Here is a 23,339-nt window from a genome sequence, read left to right as displayed (position 1 = left end):
TCCTTGAAAAATGAACACAATACAAAGTTTCTCTCTTTAAGGTAATGCCCAAGTAAATATTTTTAAAAACAATCATAAGGTAATAAGACTTACTTTTAAAATATGCCATAATTTATTATAAAAATTAGTTATTTTGTTCTACATCAATTTAGTACACTAAATAGTTATTGCAATGACACTGCCATTGCCCAAAACATTTTTGGAACTCCTCTCAAATGCCTTCACAGACTGTGGTGCATTCTTTTGAAGATCTTCATTGGTGGCAAATATTCATCTTTCAAGATTGGATTTAATTTTTGGAAATGACCAAAGTCTTGTAAACAAGATGGGTAATTAGATCTTGGGTAATACAAATCTTGATCAAAATATGGTGGGACAATAATTAGATTGATTTTCTTGGCCAACTAAATTATCTCTAAAGACAATTTAGAAAGAGGAGTTTCAAAATGTTTTGAGCAATGGCAACATGATTAGAATAATGTATAGTCTCCTTATGTGACTTACATTCATAGAATAACACTCATTTGGATATATATTTAGAATATATATCCAAATATAGTTCAATATAATTGTAGTTATATATATATAGTTATTGTAGTTATATATATATATAACTATATATATATAGTTCAATATAATTGTAGTTCAATATAATTGTTTTATTGTTTATAGTCGCACTTCTAATATTCATGAGCCAGAACATAGAGTGTTTTTCTCCACTGAAATGTTTCTGGGGTATTCTCCTTCCACAATGATCAGAAATGATATAAACCATAGTAATACCAAAATATGGCACTTTTCCATATATGGTACATTGATTAATTCTTGAGATTGTCCCATATTTTAACATTTTGCTCCCCAAGCTTTTTGTGTTTGGCCTCATAGTAAGTAATCCCTCCCTTTTCACTCTCCCAAAAACCATTTTCAACATTTGATCAAACTTTATTAGCATTACAAAGTAGGGGACTTGCAATCATCTACCTCTTTTTGTGAAAACAGTTTATTTTAATATATAGCACAGATATAGAAAACTGCATAAAACAAATGTTTTATATACTTCTGTATTGACCAGTATTAATAGGTACTAATTAATGAACTGTTATTTAACATTTTTAAACTACCGTCAAGTCAAATTAGAACTTTTCTAACCATTCTAGAAGCCTTTTATGTGCCCTGCCCTAATTATAACTCCCTTGCACTGGTCTAAAGCAGGAATAATTATCTTAACTACGTTAATTTCTCCTAACTGTCCTTTGTAGTTTCATCTGTTTTCATTTTTATCTACAGATTTCCCATGTATATTCCTGGTTTTATTTCTAAGAAATTTGTTAAGAGTTCAGGTCATTGAACATGCGGAAGGTTCTGTGCTCTAGATTTTGCTCTTTGAATCCCCATGATGTAGCTTTATGTCTTCCTTTGCCTTTTTTTATTTATAATACTATTGATCTTCAAACAGTGCAGGGGATAGGGGCATTAAACCCCCATGCAATTGAAAATCCACATATAATTTTTTATTCCCTCCAAACTTGACTACTTATAAGTAATGTTGACTGGAAGCCTTGCTGATAACACAGTTGATTAATATGTATTTTGTATGTTATAGGCTTTATGTATTATATACTTTATTCTTAAAGTAAGCTCTAGAGGAAAGAGAATGTTATTAAGGAAATCATAAGGAAGAGAAAATGCATTTACAGTACTGTATTTGTCAAAAGAAATCTGTATATAAGTTGATCTATGTGGTTAAAACCCATGTTGTTCAAGAGTCAACTGTACATTAATAATTGTATCTAAAACTTGGGTAGGTTCATGTTTGATCCCTTTTACAAGTCTATAGTATTTCATCAGGAGGCACTTAATATTTGGTGCCTCTCTTTTTATGGTGGCAGCCATCAGTGCTTAGTACCAGATCCGTTAATTCAATAGGGATTTCAAAATGGTTATATATCAGTTGTTCACTTATAATTTATCTAGGAAAATAAAGCATATGTCTAAATGAGGGAAGTTGGGAGGAAGTAGAAAAATATTTGAAGAAATAATGGCCAAAAGTTTTCTAAATATGATGAAAATGATCAAATGAGATAGGAAGAATTTTATTGAATCCCAGTATAAGAAACTGAGAGGAAGCTGTAATAAGACACATATAATCAAGTGGCTCAAAATTTGTGATAAAAGGAAAATCTTAAGAACAGTCAGTGAAGTAAGACATATTAAATATAAAAAAAAGGTAAGGATGTCAGCACATTTTTCATAAGAAAAAATGCAAGCAATAAAACAGTCGAACAACATCTTTTTTAAATAAAAAAACTATAGTAAATCTACAATTCTGTATCCAGCGACATATCTTTCAAAATTTCAAAAATGAAGGCAATATGGTATCACTTACCTCTCAAATTCCCCCTCATGATCCAGTAGTTGTTTATCTCTTTCTCAGCTTCTGTATTCTCCATCATTTTATCTTCCATATCACTAATTCTTTCTTCTGTCTCATTGATCCTAGTACTTAGAGCTTCCATTTATGATCACATCTCATTAATAGCCTTTTTGATTTTGAATCAATTAGATTTTAGTTATTTTATTTATTTATTTATTTATTTATTTATTTATTTATTTATTTATTTATTTTATTCCCCTAGAAAGGGATTCTCTTGTGTCTTCTATGTTTTTTTCAAGCCCAACTAGTATCTTTATAATCATTATTCTGAACTCCAGTTCTGACATCTTATTTATATCTATACTGATTATGTCCTTGGCAGTCAGTACTGACTCTTATTATCTTTTTTTGAGGTGAGTTTTTCCATCTTGTCATTCTCTCCAGAGAAGAATAGATGAATGAGAGAACAAAATGCTAAAATGGCAACGTGACCCCAGAGAAATGTACACTAAGCAAATCAGAAGAAATTCCAAACCAAGAACAAAAAAAGAGAATATAATTAGACAGGTGAACAGAATAGAGCAATACACTGGATCTTGTATATATTTTGGTTGGCCTGTTAGAAAACTAGATCCCAAAATTGTAGAAAAGAAAGCTTTCATATGTAAAAAAATTAAATACAATGAAAGGATAGAATGTAACTGTAAAAAATGAAAATTAAAAGACAAAGAAGGAATATAGACAGGTGAACAGAATAGAACAATATACTATATTTTGAGTGTATTTTGGTCAGTTTATTAGAAAAACTACATCTCAAAATTGTAAAGAAAGAAAAACATATATACAGAAATAAAATCAAATACATTGAAAGGATAGAATGTAACTGTAAAGATGAAACTTAAAAAAGACTTAAATGAAACAGAAAGAAACACACAAAAAAAAGAAGTAAAAAAAGAAAAAAAGCAAATATGATCAGACAGATGAAGAGAACAGAGCCATACACTAGATTCTGGATGTATTTTGGTCTGTTAGAAGAAACTGCATCCCTGAATTGTAAAGAAAAAATAGCTTATATACATAGAAAAATAAAATTAAATACAATGAAAGGATAGAATGTAACTATAAAATGAAAATTTAAAAAGATTTTAAAAGTTGATAAAGCGAAACTATATTAGAATAATTGGGATCCCAGAAGAAAAGGAAGGAGTTTGCGGGGGGTGGGGGGGTGGAGCAGAATGTATATTGGAGCAAATTATAGCAGAGAACTTCTCTAATCTGGGGAAGGAAACAGACATCCAAGACCAGGAAACACAGAAAACCCTCTTCAAAATCAATAAAAATAGGTCAACACACCAACATAAAATAGTGAAACTTGCAAATCTCAGAGATAAAGAGAAAATTTGCTGAAAGCAGCTCTAGACAAGATGTCTGTAACCTACAGGGGTAGGAACATTAGACTGTCATCAGACCTCTCCACAGGGACCTGACAGGCCAGAAATAACTGGCATGATATATTCAGGTGTTAAATGAGAAAAATATGCAGCCAAGAATACTTTCTCCAGCAAGGAAGTCATTCAAAATAGAAGGAGAGATAAAAGGAAACTAAAAGAATTTGTGATCACCAAACCAGCCCTACAAGAAATATTAAAAGGAATCCTTTAGGCAAAGAGAGAACCCAAAAGTAACATAGACCAGAAAGGAACAGAGACAATATACAGAAACAGTGACATTACAAGTAATACAATGGCACTAAATTCATATCTTTGAATAGTTACTCTGAATGTAAATGGGCTGAATGCCCCAATCGAAAGACACAGGGTATCAGATTGGATAAAAAAGCAAGACCCATCAATATGCTGTCAGCAAGATACTCATCTTAGACCCATACAGATCCTAGATTTAAAGTGAGGGGGTGGAAAACCATTTATCATGTGAATAGACATCAAAAGAAAGCTGGGGTGGCAATCCTTCTATCAGACAAATTAGACTTTAAACCAAAGACAGTAATAAGAGATGAAGAAGGACTCTATATCATAATTAAAAGGTCTATTCAGAAATAAAATCTAACAGTTGTAAATATTTATGCCCCTAACATGGGAGCAGCCAATTATACAAGCCAATTAATAACATTAAAGAAACACGTGGATAATAATATAGTAATAGAAGGGGACTTTATTTATTTATTTTTTTTAATTTATTTTTTATTGGTGTTCAATTTACTAACATACAGAATAACCCCCAGTGCCCGTCACCCATTCACTCCCACCCCCCGCCCTCCTCCCCTTCTACCACCCCTAGTTCATTTCCCAGAGTTAGCAGTCTTTACGTTCTGTCTCCCTTTCTGATATTTCCCACACATTTCTTCTCCTAGAAGGGGACTTTAACACCCACTCACTACAATGGACAGATCATGTAAGCAGATCAACAAGGAAACAAGGGCTTTGAATGACACACTGGATCAGAAGGACTTCACAGGTATATTCAGAACATTCCATCCTAAAGCAACAGAATACACATTTTTCTTGAATGCACATAGAACATTCTCCAGAATAGATCACATACTGGGTTACAAATCAGGTCTTAACTGGTACTAAAAGATTGGGATCATTCCCTGCATATTTTTGGACCACAATACTTTGTGGTTTTGTTTGTTTGTTTGTTTGTTTTTTGTTGTTTTTTTTGTTTTGGACCACAATACTTTGAAACTGGAACTCAATCACAAGAGGAAATTTGAAGAGAACTCAAATGCATGGAGGCTCAAGAGCATCCTACTAAAGAATGAATGGGTCAACCAGGAAATTTAAGAAGAATTGTTTAAAATCATGGAAACAAATGAAGATGAAAGCACAACTGTTCAAAACCTTTGGAATGCAGCAAAGGCGGTCCTAAGAGGGAAGTGTATAGCAAAACAAGCCTTTCTCAAGAAACAAGAAAGGTCTCAAATGCATAACCTAACCTTACACCTAAAGGAGCTGGAAAAAAGAATCGCAGATAAAGCCTAAACCCAGCAGAAGAAAAGATAATAAAGATTAGAACAGAAATCAATGAAATAGAAACCAAAAGAACAAATCAATGAAACCAAGAGCTGGTTCTTTGAAAGAATTAATAAGATTGATAACCCTCTGACCAGACTTATCAAAAAGAAGAGAGAAAAGATTTAAATAAATAAAATCATGAAAGAGGAGCAATCACAACACCAAAGGAATTATAAGAACATATCATGAGCAACTGTATGCCAACAAATTAAGCAATCTGGAAGAAATGGATGCATTCCTAGAAACCTACAAAATAACCAAAACTGAAACAGGAATAAATAGAAAACCTGAACAGACCCATAACCAGCAAGGAAATTGAAGCAGTCATCAAAAATCTCCCAACAAACAAAAGTCCAGGGCTGGATGGCTTCCTAGGAGAAATCTACCAAACATTTGAAAAAGAATACTGCAGCATCCTTTCTTGATTAAAACTCTTGACAGTGTAGGAATAGAGGGAACATACCTCAATATCATAAAGCCATCTATAAGAAGCCCATAGCAAATAGCAATCTCAATGGGAAAGAACTGAGAGCTGTCCCCCTATGGTCAGGAACACAGCAAGGATGTCCAGTATCACCACCGCTATTCAACATAGTACTAGAAATCCTAGCCTCAGCAACAGACAACAAAAAGAGAAAAAAGGGATCTGAATTGGCAAAGAAGTAGTCAAACTCTCACTCTTTGCAGATGACTCAGGTCATGTCATCTCTTTATGGAAACCCCAAAAGACTCCACCCGAAAATTGCTAAAACTCATACAGGAATTCAGCAAAGTGGCAGGATATAAAATCAGTGCACAGAAATAAGTTGCATTTCTATATACTGACAATAAGACAGAAGAAAGAGAAATTAAGGAGTCCATCCCATTTACAATTGCACCCCAAAGCATAAGATACATAGGAATAAACTGAACCATAGGATCTGTACTCAGAAAACTCTAGAACATGTGTGAAAGAAATTGAGTAAGACACAAAGAAATGGAAAAGCATTCCATGCTCATTGATTGGAAGAAGAAATATTGCTAAAATGTCTAAGCTACCTAGAAAAATCTAAATATTCAATGCAACACTTATCAGAATAGCATCAACTTATTTCACAGAGTTGAACAAAAAATCCTAAAATTTGTTTGGAACCAGAAAAGACCCCAAATAGACAAAGGAATGTTGAAAAAGAAAACCAAAACTGATGGCATCACAATTTTGGTCTTCAAACTCTACTACAGCGCTGTAATCATCAAGACAGTATGGTACTGGCACAAAAATAGACATATAGATCAATAGAACAGAATAGAGAACCCAGAAATAGACCCTCAACTCTATGGTCAACTCATGTTCAACAAGGAAGGAAAGAATATTCAATAGGGAATAAGATAGTCTCTTCAAGAAATGGTGTTGGGAAAATTGAACAGCCACATGCAGAAGAATGAAACTGGACCAATTACTCATCCCATACACAAAGATAGACTCAAAATGGATGAATGACCTAAATCTGAAACAGGAATCCATCAAAATCCTAGAGGAGAACACAGGCAGCAGAGTCTTTGACCTCGGCCACAGCGACTTCTTGCTAGACATGTCTCCAAAGGCAAGAGAAACAAAAGCAAAAATAAACGACTGAGACTTTATCAAGATAAAAAGTTTCTACACAGCAAAGGAAACAGTCAACAAAACTAAAAGGCAACCTGCAGAATGGGAGAAGATATTTGCAAATGACATATCAGATAAAGGGCTAGTATCCAACATCTATGAAGAACTTATCAAACTCAATATCCAAAGAGCAAATAATCCAATCAAGAAATGGGCAGAAAACATAGACATTTCCCCAAAGTAGACGTACAAATGGCCAACAGACACATGAACGTGCTCAACATCACTCTGCATCAGGGAAATACAAATCAAAACCACAATGAGATGCAGAATGGTTAAAATTAACAAGTCAGGAAGCAATAGATGTTGGTGAGGATGCAGAGAAAGACACCTTGTCCACTGTTGGTGGGAATGCAAGCTGGTGCAGCCACTCTGGAAAACAGTATGGAGGTCCTCAAGTTTGAAAATAGGGTTACCCTATGAGCCAGCAATTGCACTACTGGGTATTTACCCCAAAGATACAAATGTAGTGATCCAAATAGGCACCTGCTGGGGATCCCTGGGTGGCTCAGCAGTTTTGCGCCTGCCTTTGGCCCAGGGTGTGATCCTGGAGTCCTGGGATCGAGTCCCACATTGGGCTCCCTGCATGGAGCCTGCTTCTCCCTCTGCCTGTGTCTCTGCCTCTCTGTGTGTGTGTGTGTTTCTCATGTGTAAATGAATAAAATCTTTAAAAAACAGAAAGCCCCCCAAAAAACCAAGTAGGCACCTGTACCCCAATGTTCTTAACAGCAATGTCCACCATAGCCAAACTATAGAAAGAGTGAGGTTGTCCATTGATGAATAAAGAAAATGTGATATATATTGATATATCAATATGATATGTATTAATATGATATATATATCATATCTATATATATCCACACACAATGGGCTATTACTCAGCTATCAAAAAAAATGAAATCTTGCTCTTGCCATTTGCAACAACGTGGGTGAGGATGTTATGCTAAGGATGAGAGGATGTTATGCTAAGTGAAAGAAGTCAAGCAGAGAGAAGACAATTATATGATCTCACTCATATGTGGAATTTAAAAAACAAAACAGAGGATCATAAGGGAAAAGAGGAAAAAATAAAACAATATGAAATCAGGTAGAGAGAGAAACCATGAGAAACTCTTAAATATAGTAAACAAACTGCTTTTTTGCAATGGGTTTGCCATCAGAACACAGGTGTGAAAACCACCGCTAAACCTAAACCAAAATGGGAAAGGAAAAGACTCACAACAACATTGTCGTTATTGGACACGTAGATTCGGGCACGTCAACCACTACTGGCCATCTGATCTACAAATGTGGTGGGATCGACAAAAGAACTACCGAAAAATTTGAGAAGGAGGCTGCTGAGATGGGAAAAGGCTCCTTCAAGTATGCCTGGGTCTTGGATAAACTGAAAGCTGAATGAGAACGTGGTATCACCATTGATATCTCCCTGTGGAAATTCGAGACCAGCAAGTACTATGTGACCATCATTGATGCCCCAGGACACAGAGACTTTATCAAAAACATGATGACAGGCACATGTCAGGCTGACTGTGTTGTCCTGATTGTTGCTGCTGGTGTTGGTGAATTGGAAGCAGGTATCTCCAAGAATGGGCAGACCTGTGAGCATGCCCTTCTGGCTTACACACTGGGTGTAAAACAACTAATTGTTGGTGTTAACAAAATGGATTCCACTGAACCACCCTACAGCCAGAAGAGATACGAGGAAATCGTTAAGGAAGTCAGCACCTACATTAAGAAAATTGGCTACAACCCCAACACAGTAGCATTTGTGTCAATTTCTGGTTGGAATGGTGACAACATGCTGGAGCCAAGTGCTAACATGCCTTGGTTCAAGGGATGGAAAGTCACCCCTAAAGACGGGAATGCCAGCGGAACCACACTGCTTGAAGCTCTGGATTGCATCCTGCCACCAACTCGTCCAGCTGTTAAGCCCTTGCATCTGCCTCTCCAGGACGTCTACAAAATTGGTGGTATTGGTACTGTCCCAGTGGGTTGAGTGGAGACTGGTGTTCTTAAGCCTGGCATGGTGGTCACCTTTGCTCCAGTCAATGTTACAGCTGAAGTAAAGTCTGTTGAAATGCACCATGAAGCTTTGAGTGAGGCTCTTCCTGGGGACAGTGTGGACTTCAATGTCAAGAACGTATCTGTCAAAGATGTTCGTTGTGGCAACGTGGCTGGTGACAGCAAAAATGACCCACCGATGGAAGCAGCTGGCTTCATGGCTCATGTGATTATCCTGAACCATCCAGGCCAAATCAGTGCTGGATATGCACCTGTGCTGGACTGTCACACAGCTCACATTGCTTGCAAGTTTGCTGAGCTGAAGGAAAAGATAGATCGTCATTCTGGAAAAAAGCTGGAAGATGGTCCTAAATTCTTGAAATCTGGGGATGCTGCCATTGTTTATATGGTTCCTGGCAAACGTATGTGTGTTGAGAGCTTCTCTGACTATCCTCCTCTGGGCCGTTTTGCTGTTCGTGACATGAGACAGACGGTTGCTGTGGGTGTCATCAAAGCAGTGGACAAGAAGGCAGCTGGAGCTGGCAAAGTCACCACGTCTGCCCAGAAAGCTCAGAAGGCTAAATGAATATTATCCCCAATATCTGCCACCCCAGTCTTAATCAGTGGTGGAAGAAGGGTCTCAGAACTGTTTGTGTCAATTGGACATTTAAGTTTAATAGTAAAAGACTGGTTAATGATAACAATGCATCGTAAAACCTTCAGAAGGAAAGAATGTTTTGTGGACTTTTTTTTTTTTTTTGTGTGTGTGTGTGTGTGTGTGTGTGTGTGGCAGTTTTATTGGTTTTTAAAATCAGTGCTTTTTAATGGAAACAACTTGACCAAAAATCTGTCACAGAATTTTGAGACCCATTAAAACAAAAGTTTAATGAGAAAAAAAAAAAAGAAACAGGGTCAGTGGAGGAGAGAAAGGTTGGAGGGACGGGGTAACAGGATGATGGGCGTTAAGGAGGGCACATGATGTAATGAGCACTGGGTGTTATATAAGACTGATGAATCACTGACCTCTACCTCTGAAACTAATAATACATTATATGTTAATTAATTGAATTTAAATTTAAAAATTTTTAAATGGAACAAAAAACAAAAATTAAGGCAAAATAAAGACTTTATGACTAGTAGATTTTCATTAAAATAAATGTTAAAGGAGGTCCTTCAGATGGAAGGAATAAAATATTAAATGTAACTCTGGCTTTACAAAAATGAAGGGCACTGGAAATGGTAGCTCAAGCTAAATATGTAGGGTTTTCCTACCATTTTTAACCATATGGATGGACCTTGAAGGCAGGATGTTGTATAAAATAAGAGAAAGACAAATACTATCTTTCCATTTGTGTCTTTGGTTTCTTTCAGGAATGTTTTGTAGTTTTCAGTGTATTATGTCTTTCACTTCTTTGAGTTTATTCTTAATATTCTTTTTGAGGCTACTGTAAATGGGAGTGTTTTCTTAATTTTTCAGAGTGTTGATTGTTATTGTGTAGAAATGCAACATATTTTTGGATGTTGATTTTGTATCCTGCTACTTTACAGAATTTTTTGTATTCTAACAGTTTGTGTGTATGTTCGCATAATCTTTAGTGTTTTCTACATAGAAAACCACATCATCTAAAATAGAGATAATTTTACATCTTCCTTTATAATTTTTATGCCTTTTATGTTTTTCCTTGCTTTGTTACTGTAGCTAGGACTTCCAGTATTGAATAGAAATGGTGAAAGTTGGCATCCTTGCCTTGTTCCTCATCTTAGAGTAAAAGCATATAGTTTTTCACCATTCAGTAAGATGTTGGCTGTGGGATTTTCAAATATTCTGTTGAGGTAATTTCCCTCTGTTCCTAGTTTGTTGAGAGTTTTTATGTTAGGATGTTGAATTTTATCCAATGCTTTCCTGCATCTATTGAGATGATCTTGTGATTTTTAATCCCTCATCCTGTTAATGTAGCACATGACATTAATTGATTTGCATATACTGAACCAACCTAATATTGCAAGATGTATCTCACTTAATCATAGTGTGTGATCCTTTTAATGTATGCTGTTAAATCTGGTTTAAGTTATAACTTTAAAGATTTTAATAAGATCTTGAATAACTTTTTAATCTGTATCTACATCCCACTTACTGGAAAACCAAAAGGGCACCCCAGATTCCAGAGGTATGCCGTGGAAAGGGGTGGGGGCCACATTTCAGACAGCCTTGGAATATTTTAAAAGGAAGAAACATCCTTTACTTTCATATTACATTCTTACACTGCTGCCTTAAATCCAATATGATCTCAGAGATCGTGTCTCGGGGATGTGTGTGTTCTTTTTGTCAGATATAGTTGATAAGAATCTTAAATGCTTGTTTTGCACTATCACTTAGTACCTTGTATGACCAAGTTGTTAAGGGAATAGTACAGTCCAATTCAAGCAGAGAAACTGACTTGTCGGTGGCTAAAATTAATCACGGATGAACTAGAGGTAGCAGGTTAACTAAATGTAAGTAGACTGTAGATATTTGTGTTTTATATCAAACTGTTTATAATGTGTGTATGTATATATAATTGTTCACTGTAAAAAAAATGACCGAAATGGTGTTTTTTTTTGTGTGTGTTCTTTTTTTTTTAAAGAGTTAAGAGTTGTTAAGAGTTTTTGCACTTATGTTCATCAGGGATATTAGTCTATAGGTTAGTTTTTTTTTGTAGTGTCCTTGTCTGGCTTTGGTATCAGGGTCATGCTGGCCTCATGAAATATGTTTGGAAGTGTTCTCTCCTCTTCAGTTTTTTGGAACAGTTTGAGAAGGATCAACATTAATTTTTCTTTGTATGTATGGTAGATTCACTGGCAAAGCCATCTGATCCTAGTCTTTGCTTTGTTCAGAGTTTTTTGATTATTTGTTCAATCTCCTTACTCTAGTTACAGGTATGCTCAGTTTCTGTTTCTTCATGATTCTGTCTTGGTAGATTGTATGCTTCTAGGAATGTGTTTCTTCGATATAATCCAATTTGTTGGCATCTAATTGTTCATAGTTGTGTCTTATAATTTATTTTGCTTGGGTTTGGTTGTTTCAGATAGGAGAGTATGTGTGGTACCTGTTGTATCAACATGACCAGAAGCAGAAATTCCATCCTGATTGATTTTAATAATTTATTTTTTTGGTTGAAATAGTATGTTTCTAAGAATAAGAAATGTACAAAAATTTATATTCAGAGAATATCACTCCCTCTCATTCCTTCTTACCCCATTCTGTCCACTTTTATTTTCACCTTGGTCCTACCTTTTCTTGTAAGCTATCTCATTAGTTTTCTGATTTGCCCATTTAGTTGTTTTTTTTTTGCACTAATAAATATTACCTATTTTTTATTACATCTCCTCTTATTTACATGAAAGATAGCATACTATAAGTAGCCTTCTGCACTTTGGTTTATCAGCCTATTGTAGATATGTAACAACCTATCCTAGATATCACCCCATATAATTTCATAGAGGTCTTCCTCATCCTTTTTGCAGTTTCACAGTACCACACTGTAGGTGCTCCATAGATAATTCAACTATTGTCCTATGTCTGGGCATCTAGGTTGATTCTATATTTTGCATTTACAGTGTTCCAGTGTATAATCTGGAACATTTATATTTTCCTGTTGTTGGAAGTTCAGGAATCCTAGCTCACTTGGAGCTAACTAGATGATGCAAAATCCTACTCCAAATCTAAGTAATACACAGGCTAAGATTTTAGTTTCTCATAGGAAGCTCTTTTTTTTTCCTTACTCACAACTTGAGAGTAAACAAATACCTTATCACCTTTTAGCGATAGTAGGAGGAGTATTCCTAGTCATTGAGTGTTTTTGTCAGTTTGCGCTGCTATAGTAAAAGTACCATAGGTCAGATTTATTTTTATACAAAAATTTATTTTTCACAATTCTAGAGGCTCGGGAAGTCTAAGATCAAGGTACCAGCCTATTTGGTTCTTGGTGAGGCCTCTTTTCTTGATATGCAGATAGATGCTTTTACTATATCCTTACATAGTGGAGAGAGAAATATCTCCCCCGTGTCTTTTTTTTTTTTAAAGATTTTATTTATTTATTCATGAGACACACACACACACACAGAGAGAGAGAGAGAGAGAGAGAGAGAGAGGCAGAGGGAGAAGCAGGCTCCATGCAGGGAGCCTGATGTGGGACTCAATCCTAGGTCTCTAGGATCACGCCCTGGGCTGAAGGTGGCACTAAACTGCTGAGCCACCAGGGCTGCCCTCTTATAACACTAGTCCCATTCATGAGGGCTCCACCCCCATGGTCTAATTACTTCCCGATCTAATTACCTAATTACCTCCCAAAGGCTTCACCTTCCCTCATGCCACACTGAGGATTAAAGTTTTAACACATGTGTTTGGGGGAAGGAGGACATACACATTTAGTTGATAGCACTGAAGGTTATGGTTTTGGAGGACTCCAGCTTTATGCATGCCTCAAGTCTAGTTGCTTAACCTTCCATAGTTCCAAGCCCTTCTCTACTTTTTAAAAAATTATTTATTTATTCATGAGAGAGAGAGAGAGAGGCAGAGAGAGACACAGGCAGAGAGAGAAGCAGGCTCCATGCCGGGGCCGACGCGGGACTCGATTCTGGGTCTCCAGGATCAGGCCCTAGGTCAAAGGCAGCTCTAAACCGCTGAGCCACCCAGACTGCCCCCCTTCTCTACTTTTGATGAAAGCCCATACTTACAACTTTTTTCTGCACTCCTCCTTAAAGACTGCCCTAGATTCTCTCCTAATGGTTTCAGTTTTTAAAAGTCATCTGTTTTTCCCTTGCACCTGGAAAATTCATTTTCTTTAAGTTCAGTTAGACATTTTAAGAACATGTTTAAATATTTTATTTAAGAATTCAGAGAGGAAAGATTTTCATGTTAATTTAGACCACTAACATTGCTGGATGACTTACATATATACCCTTGCACCAACACACCTCCCACATACCATCAATACCCTAAGAGGAGCAGCCTGCCCAGGACATCTGATGTCACTCAGTGAGGAATTAACTTGATTCTAGAACCAACTTTTTGGCACAGAAAGCATTTAGCTCTCATGATAAGGAAATTTGCCATGTCCAGATTTTGAAAAATCAACAATTAAGAAGGAAAATGCCTAGTGATAGCCAAGATGAAAGTGAATGACTATGTAATTTTTGAGATGTATCATTCATATGAAATGTCCATTTTATTTATTTATTTCATTTTATATCACGTTAATTTTAGGTGATAATTCTGAAGAGAAATAAAATTCAAAGATTGGGAGTATCTGAACTCAACTTTTGGGTAAGCGTCAACATTTTTAACCATTTCTTCAAACTCTTTCTTTCTATAAACTGAATACAGACAATATACTTTAAAAATTGAATGACTTATGATCAATAAATATTATCAATACCTGCTCACATAGGGTGAGAAATAACCCTAAACAACATCTGCAAGTCATTATCCAGAAATTATTTCATATATTTCAGCACTATGCTCATGCTTCTCTTTACTTTTCATTTTGTTATATCCTTACTGCCTTGCTTTCTAAATTTCTATCTTGAGTTTCTCTCCTTAGATTTACTGACTTTCTTTTCAACACAACTCAGTATGTAGTCCTGATCTCACTTTCCCTTTTTCTTTTTCTACATCTATCATCTATCTGTTCTTCTGCTTCCCACTTAGAATCTCTTATTTTTGTTCCTGTAACATTTTCCCTACATTCTCCCAGCCCCTTCTTATTTCAACTCAGCTACCACCTAATCTTTATTTGACTTCTTCCCAAATATACAAATGTATGGCCCGCGTTACCTCTATATTTGTATGTTTTGTTTCCAAGTAAAATAAATATATTATTTAGGTAGGTACTGCAATTACTAATTCTTGTAATATTGGAGAGATGACATTTCTTCTTTTTTTCTTGGCCTTTGATGTAGATGTAGGCCTTTTTTCTTGGCCTTTTAATACCTATTAAAAAATAAAACCTGCTATATTGAAGAACTATGTGATTACATGTGGCATATTAATAGGGCAAAACTGGAGAAGTTATAGTAAGATCAGCTAGATTTCTATTCAGAATGCAAAAGAACAAAATGGACTGAGTTGCCAATTACTCATTGCTGAAGTCTTTCTCCTATCCCTAATGGTGAAAATGAGTAATATTTGTGCACTTCAATTATTGGATAACATGACTCTTCTAACATGATTTCTTAACTTCAAAAAAATTAACAGTTTTTAAAAAGATTAAACCAAGAAATCATCGGAAAATTCAAAGATCTTTATTTAATAATTGAATTCAAAAGAAAGTCAAAATTTCCATTACAGACTATTAAAAAATGGCAATAAATGGAACAGTATCCATGGACATTTAAGGAATTCTGTCAAAACTATACTAAGAAGAAAATTTATTGTCTTAAGTATTTACGGTTTAGACTGGGAAGTGTAAAAATTAAGCTTTCAACTCAAGAATTTCAGAAAAAGAAAAAGCTAAAAAAAAGTTGACATATAATTAATATTCAGCTTACATTTATGTTTTGAAGTTAATTGATATTGTCAGTCTTTTGCAAAAGGGAGAAACAAATCGTGTTAGTCATCTAGATAATGCAAAGGCTATTATGGCTTTTTATGGCCTTTTTTTCCCCCATAAAAGACCATCAAAAAGGAAAAGAAAAGCTATTTTGTGAACTAACACTTCTTACAACCTCTCTCCCCAAAACTTGTTTTACTCCAAGTATTTCTTTCATCCCTGTGGAATAAAAAATTATATTGCATATCTTACTCTGTATGGTATTTAGAAATCAAGACCTGAGTGCAGACTGTTCTCATTGCTACCATTGTCCTTACTTTTAGACCCATACATATAGATACATATACACACACATACAAGTATTTGTATCATTGAAATTCCACAAGGAGAGGTAAAGGAGAGTGGGGCTGAAAAAAAATTTGAATAAGTAACAGCTGAAGACTTCTGCCAAATTTTAATCAAATTTGGTTAAAAGACATAAATCTACAGAGTCAAGAAACTGAGTGAACCCCAAGTAGGAAAAATCCAATAAGATCCATGCCAGGACATATCATAATTAAATTTCTGGAAGCCAAAGACAAAAAAAATTTTTTTAAATCAGGCAGAGAGAAATGATGTGTTACTATAGGGTAAAACTGATTTGCATTACAGTAGCCTTCCCATCTGAAACTATGGGGCCAGAAAAAGATGGCATAATGCTTGTCAAATGCTGAAAGAATTCTAAAGTCAAATTACATGTCCAGTGAAAGTGTCTTTCAGAAGTGGAGGGGAAATAAAAGACATTCTCAGATGAAAGAAAACGAAGAAAATGTGTTACTAGCAGAGCAACCTTTAAAGAATGGTTAGTGCAAATTCTTGAAGCAGAAAGTAAATGGCCAGAAGAAATCTTAGAACATGAGGAAGAAATAAAAACAAAAAAATGGATACATAAAGGAGCAAATATCATAGACTGTTCTTGAGCATTTCTTTTCATGTGTTTTCTCTTGGTTTATTTTGTTATTTGTTAGCAAGATATTTGAATCAAATTATAATATTTTTCTCTCATTTTTATTGATATGAGTTCTTGAGGAAAATATGGATTTTCTTCTGATCATTGTTATACATGACTTTCTTCGTTTATAATATGTACTTTTAATTATCATATTTGAAAAAAATTGTTTCTCCTTCACTTAAGACTTGTTTCATAGAAACTTTACTAATTTCCAGGAGGAGAGGCCTTTTGATCTTCTGACTTTGTTACTAATTTGTAATCTTACTACCCCATGACGACAGAGGGCTGTTTGTAATATTTTTAGTTTATGGAACTCCTGGATACTTTCTCTCTGACCTAATAGATGATCATTTTTTGTGAGTATTTTGTGTGTGTTTGAGATGAAGGTGTATCCTTTATTCATAGGAAGTGTTTGGTAAGTTTATTGACAATATTTCTTTTGACTTTTTTGTATTTTATAGTTTTATGTATTATTTGCCCACTGATCTATCTTGCATCGAAAAAGTATATTTAATCCTCTGAGTAGGTTTCTATCTCTCCTTGAATGTCTAGTAACTTCTGCTTTATATAGATGGTTGCAGTGTATAGTTGTTCATACTTATTATATTTTCTTTGTGAATTGTGTCTTTTAATGTCAAAATATTTTATATCTAACACTGGTTGGTGTGAACCTTAGTGATAACAGGATTATAAGCTATGACTCCTTATTTGCTTTGGCCATTGTTGTCTTCATCACCTTTTTGAGTCTGTTTCAGTACTTCTTCTCTGTACAGCACAGGGCAGGTCTTGTTTTGTGAGAATATAAAAATTTTTATTTATGTCCTAAATTATATGTGTATTTTTATTGCATTTACTATTTCTCTTCATATTTCACTACATGGTTCTCTTTTGTTTTGAACTTTCTTTCTATACTTAGGAAGATTATTTCCTCAAGTATTGCATACTTGAAATTAGTTTTTTATAATCTTTATACCCGAGTGACTGATGGGCTACATATAAAGTTCTTGAGTCCCACTTTCTCGAGTGTCTTGAAAATGCTTCTACATGAGTGTCTTGATCTGTTTTTATGTTCCTTTTAACACATATGATACAAACCAAATTCTCTTACCCTTCTAAGTTATGTGGACTTTGTCCCTAGAAGTGTTAAGGAATTTTTCTTCATTTTTAAGTTTTATTAGGCTATATCTTGAGGTAGTTTTCCATACTGGTCAATCTCCTCAATACATGGTGAGTCCTTTCCAAATGTAAATTCAGGTATTTTATGTCTAAGAAAACTTCCTAGAGAATCCAAGAAAACTTGGATTGTATTTAAATACTAGTGTCAATTCATTGTTTAGTTTTACTTTTTCAGAGACTCTATGAATGTTGCCTGTTTTTTGTTTCTACCACTTTCTCTGATTCTTTTACTTCCTCTTTAATCTCATTTTTATTCTTTTGAGTTTTTTGTTGTTATTTTTCCTGTCTTCAGTGCTCTTTTTGAATTTTTATTTGAATTTTTCTCCTTTAGTTACCTAGAGATTGTCTTCATTTTTCATTTAGTACCCTGAATATCTATCATGCCAGCCCTTTCTGGCCTGTCAGGTCCTGTGGATATGTCTGCTGTTACTCTAATATTTCTCCTTCTGTATGTTAGGACTCTCTTGTGTCAGGCTTCTTTCAGAATTTTCTGTTTACCTCTGAAATTTGCAAGCTTTATTATTATATGTCGAGGTGTTGATCTGTTTTTATTGATTTTGGGAGGGGTCTTCTCTACCTCTAGAATATGAATACCTGTTTCCTTCCCGAGATCAGGGAAGTTCTTAACTATAATTTGCTCTAGTATACCTTTTGGCCCTCTCTCTCTCTCTCTCTCTCAATGTTCTCAGGAATTCCAGTAATATGGATGTTATTTTTTTTTCAAACTATCATTTATCTCTTGGAGCCTCTCCTCATGGCCTTTTAGTTATTTTTCTCTTTTCCTCAGTTCCTTCCTTTCCATCAACTTGTCTTCATGTCACTTATTCTCTCTTCTGTCTCATTTGCACTAGCTATTAGAGCATCCGGTTTAGACTCTCAGAGTATTTTTAATTTTGGCCTTATTAGATCTCATTTCTGCACTAAGAGATTCTCTAGAGTCTTTTATGTGTTCTTCAAGCACTAGTAACTAGTAACTTTATAATTATTATCCCAAGCTCCATATCAAACATTATTACTTAAAACCATATCCATTAGCTCTGTGACAGAGAGTATTACCTCTGGTTCTTTCTTTTGTTGTGAATTCCTCCTAATAGTCATTTTTTCCAGTGAAGAATGGCTATACAAGTGCACAGAGTCAAAAATACAACCCAACCAAAATACACACTAGACAATTCCAAAGAGACCAGGAACCAGAAAATGAAAGAAAAAAGATGAAGACAAAGAAAAGAAAAAAGAAGAGGAAAAAATAGGGGGCAGGGAGAGAGTGGACAAAATAAGGTGATCCACTTGGTCCTGAGTATACTTTGTTCTGTTTGCTAAAATATATTAAATTCAAAAATTATTAATAAAAACTTATACAGATACAAAAATAGAATTGAATACTTTCAAAGGAAGCCAAAAATGAAGAATGTATCTATAACATGTAATTGTAAAATATGAAAGTTAAAAAAAGACTTAAAAATACAGAGTTAATAAAATAAGAAACTAGTTGAAACAAAAAAAATTGGAAAATTTTGAACTGAAAGATAAAGTATAAGAAAATAAAAACTCTAGTTCTATATACTATTTTCCCCAACCCTGAAGTTCTCCAGACCTGTTTGGTGCATAAACTTGCTGTTCCCTGTTCTTCCAGCTGATCTTCTGAGGGAGGGCCTGCTGCATGGATTCTCTGGTGCCTGTGCCTGGGCATAGTTGCACCACCCCTTGCCAGGGAGCCATGCTCAGTGTAAGCAGTTTACAGTGTGAGGCATTTGTTCCCTGGAGGCATTCTGTACCTCTTTAGAGGGCAAAAACAAAAATGACGATGTCCAGCTCTCCAGCCCGGATGCTGAGAGATGCCAGCATGTGCCAAACTGTAGACTCCTATGGTGCCCACACACTCAGATCCTCCCAGGGGCAGGTGGAGGGACACTGATCAGTGCAATTTGTAGGGTTCTGGCAGGGAGAGCCTCTGCCCTTCCCAGAGGAAGGTGGAGGGTCGCTGTGTCCCAGTCCTTTGCAGAGACCCAGCATGGAGAGCAGTCACCCCATCAGGCGAAAGAAGCTGGTTTGTGGCAAAATAAGCTGAGCCTCCTTCCAGGCTCGCTGACTTACACCCATTTCCCTGCTCCAGTGCTTGGGAACTCTGCTGGCCCAGGCACTCCTGTTCTTTCTGTGCCTCAGGGAACATTGAGACCCCGCTGTCCCACCTGCAGTTCTACCTGGCTTCACCACTCAGTGCCTTGTAGGCAGGGAAGACTCTCACAGGAGCAGATTTCTGCAGGTCCTGACTGAGCTCCAGGGCTGTTACCACTTTCCCGTAGCTGGCTGACAAGGGCTCCCTCCCCAGCATTTTCTTCTCTGTACTCCTATCTTGTGAAAAATGATGACTTTGCTATTTGTAGAGTTCTGGCCATTCTTTCCTTACATCTCAGGTTAAATTGATAGGTATTCAGGATGGTTTGATAGTTATCGAGCTAAATTAAGGGGACCATATAAAATGAGGACCCCTACTCTTCTGCCCTCTTGCCTCCTCCCTCTGTCTTCATTTTTCAATGATTTTCTCCTTTTCTTCCATTTCTTTTCTATATTTAATAAACACTCTGTTTTTTTCTGGTTTTGGTTTTTAAAACCTTTGTTTATTTATAGCCCTGAATGCTGATTTGAGCATACTTAATTTTTAATTCTGCATTGTAGGTGTTTTTTTTTTTTTTTTTGCTTTGTGTGATTTTTATTCATTAGAGCATATATCACCACCTGAAATGTTTGACTCTAATTTTTCTTAGCTTCTGATAGAAGCTATATTATAGATAATATAGACATCTTTCATCTAATTATTTTGTGGTTAGAGCAGGTATTTTCTAATCCTGGTCAATATAACAAAATGTGGTTTTATCAATAACTTCCTTTTATCTTTCAGTGACAATAGTGATTGTTTGTCTTTTGTTTGGTCCCCATTTATTTTTCTGGATACTTAATTTCCCCTTCTTATTTCCTTCTCCACACCTTCTCCTAGAGGGTTTCTCTCTTTTTCTTTTCCTTCCTCTCTTTCCAAAATTAATGCCTTTCTGGGATCAGTCCTTTTTATACTTTTCTGTACTCATTCTCCAGTGTTCCCACACATAAAGTGGACATTCTGTCCCTGGAGTTAGTTCATTTTGGAACCCCTCATTTCCCTCTCTCTTCTTCCACATGGTTTTGAGATTCCATTCATTCTCTACAAGGGCTAAGATCCTGAACATGAGGTTTAACTTTGTTGTATGTATTGTCCCTTCCTATTTACAGGTAATTTAAAGTTTGTACTGTTACCTGTTTTTTTTTTATTTGTGGTTGCATTATTCTACTTGGATAAGTATGGAGAGATTTGGATTTAGGCTGCTTTAATTTTCCTCAGACTATCTAGAAGTCCACATTTGTGCTTTTTCTAATCGAAGTTAGCCAAAAAACAAGTAGAAAATGAACAGAAACCTCCATGTAAATTTTAGTGTCTATTTCTCTCTTTAGAATGAAAGCTTGTCTTCAAATTTTTCCTTTCTTGAGGAGGGACTCCTATCATTTTATTTCCAAAAGAGTGGTAGCAGAATTTTTTTTAATAATTTAATCCTATTTTTTTTTGAAAAAAAAAAAAGGACTTTTCAGCTAGGAACTACTATTTAGAAACAAGCATATAACTCTTTTCTTCACAGAAATTGAAATAACTTTAAAAATTCCTTTAGAATTTGTAGAACTCTAGATTTATTATGTATTTTATAGCAGTGTCATCTCTTTCAGTTCTTTGCCTTTAAACAAAATTTTCTGAAGGAGTATCCTTTTTTTAGACCTCATCATTAATATTCTTTACATGGCTAAAACTTTCCTATACCATTTTGTTGGTATAATGGAATATTTTAACGGGTTAATTTATAATTTTTAGTATCTGACTTCTATCTATTTCACTTATTTTCTAGCTGATTCAAGGTTGTGCTTGGCTGTGTGGAACAATTATTTTGAAGTTTCTGACATCTAAAATCTTAGGTGTATCAGATCATGTAAGTACTTTTAGTTAATGCATAAAAATTCCTATAAAATGTAGCTGAATGAAAACTTTGAAACCATCTATTTTTACCTCTTTATTTAATAGAGATTAAGTGCCTTTCTCAAGGTCCTAGGGGTAGTTATTGATAGAGTCAATAATAAAACCATGCAGTTCAATGATTTTTTCAACCCACTAAGAAAGAACTCTTATCAATGACTGCTGATTTAACCATCCAGGAAAAAATTTAACAATATCATAAGTATTTATATATTTATATTTCAGTTACAAATAGGGGCATCTGGCTGGCTCAGTCAGTAGAGTGTGCGACTCTTGATGTTGGGATTGTGGGTTTGAACCATACATTGGGTGTGTAAATTACTTCAAAAGCTTTAAAAAATAGTCATTTGTTTAAATAATAAGTTACTCATTTTTGCAGATTTCAACATATGAGCAGTCTGTACTCAGCTTTGAAATATAAAACACACAATCTCAATGTAGTTTTATTTATGTATAATTATGGACTAAAATTAAGATGTGATTTGATATTTTTAAAGCTTTTCTTGTAATGTAAAAGAAAAATGGGAAATGTTAATGTCTCTTTTCATCTTCTGGAAAATATCCCTCATGTATGGTGTGTGTTTGTTTTAGAGTTAATGTCTTACGTAGTAGCCTTTGTCAAAGCAAAGTCCCTATTTAGCTAATCAGTTTAGGGGACAGAAAACAATGCAGGAATTTATTTTTGGTTCTTGACACTTTCCATTTGGATGTGAGTGTGCATGAGTGTATCATACAATAACCTACTCTGAAATGTACCTCTTCTAGTACTATCCAGTAGGACCCTGTCTAGTACTGAAATTTCTTTACCTTTAACAAGAGATTATGGTACTTATTCTTTAAAAGGTTAAGTGCTATCACTCTCCAGGAGCATTGAGCTTGCATACATGCTGAGGATAAAATTGCATACATGCTGAGGATAAATAAAATTTCAAAATGTAAGGATTCATTCACCATTTATTGCCAGCTCTGCGAGATGATTTATTAGGCTTATTTGTGGTTGCTGTTCTCTGGTATGTCTGACACATTTTTCTTTTTTCTTTCCCTTTTTATTCTTAACTTTTCAATCTGTAGGAGTTGTATATTTTATGGTAAAATTTATTGAAGCCTCCAAAGTCATTTACTTATCTGTTAAGTTGGTCTGTGGTTGCTCCACATTGTCATCCAGTTCATTACAAATCTTATACACACACCCTTGGCACTCTTAAATGACTTCCTGTGTGTGACAATTGTGAGACAGACTTGAAATGAAAGTGGTTTAGTCAAATTATTATCTATCATTAGGCCTAGCCCAAATTAGAAAATAAGGTCTAAATTATCCTTGCTACTGACAGATAAGGGGAACCATAAATAAATGAAAACCACAGATAATTGTTAGGTTTGATATAAAGTAATTTTTGTTCCTGAAAAATAATTTGAATTAAGGTTTATATAACAAATATTCCCCCCCCTTTTTTTTGGCCTTCTGAGAATGCAGTGGAAAAATAATTGCCTCACTGACAGTAGGTAATAAATAATCAGTAGAAAATAGGAGTTCTG

General features: G+C 35.1%; 1 protein-coding gene and 1 pseudogene across 2 annotated transcripts in view; both read left to right on the top strand.

Moving 5' to 3' along the window:
* DPY19L2 (dpy-19 like 2) overlaps nt 1-23,339 on the top strand; it is a 93,947-nt gene that overhangs the window by 37,040 nt on the left and 33,568 nt on the right. For both annotated transcript variants that reach the window (XM_025464615.3, XM_025464614.3), the window contains exons 12-13: nt 14,301-14,360; nt 21,679-21,759. In XM_025464615.3, coding sequence (XP_025320400.1) covers nt 14,301-14,360; nt 21,679-21,759 — 141 coding nt within the window. The remainder of the gene's footprint in view (nt 1-14,300; nt 14,361-21,678; nt 21,760-23,339) is intronic.
* LOC112670714 (elongation factor 1-alpha 1-like) lies at nt 8,188-9,789 on the top strand (annotated as a pseudogene).

This window comes from Canis lupus, chromosome 14, assembly GCF_003254725.2.
Source record: "Canis lupus dingo isolate Sandy chromosome 14, ASM325472v2, whole genome shotgun sequence".
Lineage (NCBI taxonomy): Eukaryota > Metazoa > Chordata > Mammalia > Carnivora > Canidae > Canis > Canis lupus.
This window is presented reverse-complemented; position numbering and strand designations above follow the sequence as displayed.